The sequence below is a fragment of the Bufo gargarizans genome, chromosome 3 (genome assembly GCF_014858855.1).
Source record: "Bufo gargarizans isolate SCDJY-AF-19 chromosome 3, ASM1485885v1, whole genome shotgun sequence".
In the NCBI taxonomy this organism is placed as follows: Eukaryota; Metazoa; Chordata; class Amphibia; order Anura; family Bufonidae; genus Bufo; species Bufo gargarizans.
The window spans coordinates 410,056,786-410,060,774 of record NC_058082.1 but is presented as its reverse complement, the minus strand read 5'-3'; the positions used below and the strand labels follow the sequence as shown (position 1 = coordinate 410,060,774).

The 3,989-nt window shown below is 45.9% G+C and overlaps 1 protein-coding gene across 1 annotated transcript; it reads left to right on the top strand.

The window, feature by feature from the left end:
* The first annotated feature begins 278 nt into the window (after nt 1-278).
* On the top strand, nt 279-2,411 carry LOC122931628 (pollen-specific leucine-rich repeat extensin-like protein 1). The gene is made up of 2 exons (XM_044285705.1): nt 279-438; nt 1,736-2,411. Exons 1-2 carry the CDS (start codon nt 338-340, stop codon nt 2,409-2,411), a joined length of 777 nt encoding a protein of 258 aa, XP_044141640.1. The 5' UTR covers nt 279-337.
* The last annotated feature ends 1,578 nt before the right edge of the window (nt 2,412-3,989 follow it).

The following is a 3,989-nucleotide window of genomic DNA, read 5'->3' as shown; positions in this document are numbered from 1 at the left end:
ATGGGAGCAAGTGGCACGGAGCATGCGCCGAAGTGAATGGGCCAAGGCTGATAGCCGAGGCCGGGCCGAATTAGGTAAGTGTTAGCAATGTAGTTGTGCTGTCCTTGTCCTCTGTGTGGCCCTAAGATGTAGTTGGAAATTCCCTGAGGGGACAATAGTGTTTTTGGGGTGGTCCAGCCTCCTTTTGCGGAAATGCCTGTAAATGGTTGGTAAATGAGGCGTCTAATTTTTCCCCTATATGAATTATTTACCCCACAATTGTCTTCTATGTCATTTCTAAACAGTGAAACAAACCAAAACCCGCTGGGCAAGTTGCCGCGACCAGTTCAGGCGGGAGATGACCAGCAAAGGCCGGAGTGGGGAGGGATCGTCGCGTAAACGGGCCTATATATATACGGCCCAGTTGCAATTTCTGCGGCCAGTTATGGAATTGAGGCCGTAAGTATTTTTCACTTTTTTTTCCCAAATGTTTCATATTTGCACACTTACGTTTGTTTGGACAAAGCGAAAGTTTCCCTGTTAAAAATGGATACAGTTCAGTGGTTCTATTACAGACCTATATTTTCGGTGTGGCAGCCATGTCAGAACTGACTACATCCTGCTTTTAAACTACTGAAACTCCCAGCATGATAGAATAGCTGTAAGCTACTCGGTCCTGCTTGGAGTTGTAGTTGGCCATGGGCTGGTGTGCAACAGTTTCTAAATGCATGGTGTTGGTTGCCTACCTCAGTTTAGTGGTGGAGTCAAACCAGGGTCCACCGCTTTGGAGCTGAATGATGAGACGACACGTGAAGTGTGCAGATGTCGCCTCCCTTATCTGTTTTGTTTGTGTCAAAGCAATTTATTGTCCCTCCTGGAACATAGATGTTTGAAATTGGAACTTGAAAAGCGAATAGAGATGACACTTGCGCACTGCACGCATTATTTCCTCATACAGTAGATCATCGTGTTTGTCGGCTCCTAGTCACACACCAATGTTTATAAACGCTTTTCATATGCCTCCCATTTTAATGGGAGCCCGGACTAGGGTTTTTTGATTTTAAATTTTCGGACGACATGAGAATTGTACCATAGCAACATATTATCTAAATTTCTTTTAGTTTAGAAATGGGTACCCTTTACCTATTGGCATTGTAATTTATATAGCAGAATTGGTATTGCACCGAACCCCACATGGTTTCCTACCATTCCTCCTATAATCTGACTATAACCACATTCTAGGCAAAAGTGGAAAGCTGAGGTTGCAACAACGCTTGAGCAGCAGGATTACAACTAGGACTATCATCATGGTCAAGTGTGGCCTGGTACATGTTGTTTATCTGTATATGTAGTTCTACTAGGTTCTAATTACATCTTGGATATTTACATGTTGGTAGCGGGGCACATGCGGATGAGTTGGCCTCAATTTCAGCACTGGTTTTGGTCCTTGAATGCGGAATCCTCTTCAGAGGCTGGACAGCTCCAAGCAGCAAACAATGTTTTCCCTTTTCCAAAACAATAGGCCTTTACCAGACTTATCCCATCAATAGATTCCAAATGTATTTGAAATGGGATTTCCACATTTCACATTGAAGCAGTTTTTTGATGAGTAAATTAAAATTTCAGATGTATGCTGCCTGTCCGTATATTTATTCTATTTGCACAGTTCATTTGCGCCTAATATAATCAATGTGCTTTTGGAATGTGTAACGCTAATGATCTAATGTGTTTTTTGTATTCATATTTTTACATACAGTACTGTGGACAGTCTGGATCCATCCCACGAGTCTGAATCGTCGGGCAGTGAAACCCCTGCAGTCTTTTCCCCGCAGGCAAGTCCTGAACCAACCCCGGCTCAGGTCCCGGAAGATTCCACGCAGGCTGAGGCCCCCCTACCACTGGCCAGTCCACCCAGGATTGTCCAGCCTCAGCCCAGACGGCGCCGCCAAGTCCCTCCCTCTACCTCTGGGCCAGAGAGTCGGGAGGTTATTGATGCACGCGTCATCGATTTTCTGGCCCAGAGGAGGAGTGATGGCAAGGAGGAGAAGCTGTTGAGGGGACTGGGCCCGCTCCTGCAGCAGGTTCCTACAAATGAACATCCGGACTGCGTGGCCTCCATAGCCATTGTCATCAAAATGTTCGCTTGCCCCAACCATGGGGACATCATTGGCCGATTAAATAACATGCGCATTGAGATTGAAAATGCAGGCCAGCAGCCCAATCCGGCCCCATACCAATTCCCTCCCCAACCCACCCAAGGCCCTTCTTATGCCCCCCCTCAACAGTACCTTCCACCTCAGGGGCCAAGTCATTCTGTGGGGCAGCCCCTTTACCATCCCAGTATAGCAACTGGGGCACCACCACCGGCCCATGTTAGGCCACGGTCCTCTTTTCCGCCTGGGTCGTTCTCGCAGGACCTTCTGGATTTGTAATTTATGGTTGCATTGTTTGAAAAAGCATTTTATTTGTTCTTTGTTTATTGTTGTAAAAATACCATTGAATGTGTTTTGGGTGTGCCCAAAATTTTACTAAATTATGGTTTGGGTCCCAAATCATTGACTAGTGTTTTATTTGCACACTACACACAACATTCTCATTTGAAAACACAATGTAAAACGTAAGCTACACACACTGTATCTCACAAAGCCACACTTTATTTGGACAATCAACATCTTTATTTAGGGTTCCTGTGCAGATGAGGTATTAGAACATTTTTTGGACCCGAAGAGCTAAATATCAAGATGTTTCAGTAAATTACCATTTAGACAGAAACATCTTTAATATTTTTAAATAATTTTTAAAAAATATGTGATGTCCAAAAAATCTCAGCCCGCAAGCCCACGTCAAGGGTCCTCATTATCTTGCGAGTCCCTACACTCAACTAACACAATCATTTATAGTAAGTTAGCTAGAAAATAAAAAAAACGAAAGAGCCCAGAAGATTTCAAAAACTGCCACGAATAGCGTCCCTCTGCCACGGCAAAGACCCCTCTGGGCTGATAAAGTAGTCTGCAAAGAGTTCCCGAACTGCAATGCCTGCAGTCCCAGGTCGTCTATGCAGGGTCCTTTCCAAACCCAAATCTGATGACGTAGGAAGATCTTCCATGTCAAGAGAAGAGGAAGCCTCGTGAATCCTGGTGAAGTTGTGTAGAACAACACAAGCTTGAATCACCAGGGTAGCATTCTCCGGATCCATCTGTATGGATGACAGAAACACCCTCCACTTGCTAGAGAGTATCCCGAAAGCGCACTCCACATACCGACGGGCACGAGTCAACCGGTAGTTGAAGATACGCCTCCTGACATCCAAACCACGCTTTGGGAAGGGCCGCATAACATGTGGAGTCAATGCAAACCCTTCATCCGCCACGATGACAAACGGAGCCGGCGGACCTGCATATCCGGGCAGTCTTCTGGACTCGGGCAGGGCAAGCTGGTTGGCACGAAGCCGCTCACCCATTCTAGAAGCACTAAAGATGCGAGCATCCGCAGTGCTTCCATAGGACCCGATATCTACCATTATAAACCGGTAATGACTGTCAGCAACAGCCATCAGCACTACCGAGAAAAACTGTTTATAATTGAAGAAACGGCTCCCTGAGTGTGGCGGCTTCTTCACACGGATGTGCTTGCCATCCATTGCCCCGATGCAGTTTGGTAACTGCGCAGAATTTTGGAAGCCCTCAGCGATCCGAAGCCAATCGTCCACCTTGGGCTGTGGCATCACCGTCTCTCGGAGTTGCTGCCAGATGACATGGCAAGTGTGTCGTACAATTCTCGAGATCGTTGAGGTCCCTAAAAGAAACTCAAAATGCAGGGATGCAAAAGAGTTCCCAGTGGCAAGGAATCTGTAGGAAAAAGGATATAAAAAAAAAAACAGTCATCAACAAATCGCATATAAGAACAGATTCAGGATTCTAGTATAATGCTGTATACACTACACGATTGAAAACACCATATGTCTAGTGGTGGGGAACCTATGGGACGGGTGCCATAGTCGGCACTCAAGG

Coding starts and splice junctions, on each gene's coding strand:
- LOC122931628 (XM_044285705.1), top strand. CDS start 338: ATGACCAGCAAAGGCCGGAGTGGGGAGGGATCGTCGCGTAAACGGGCC. Junction 439..1,735: donor CCAGTTATGGAATTGAGGCC/GTAAGTATTTTT, acceptor TTTTACATACAG/TACTGTGGACAGTCTGGATC.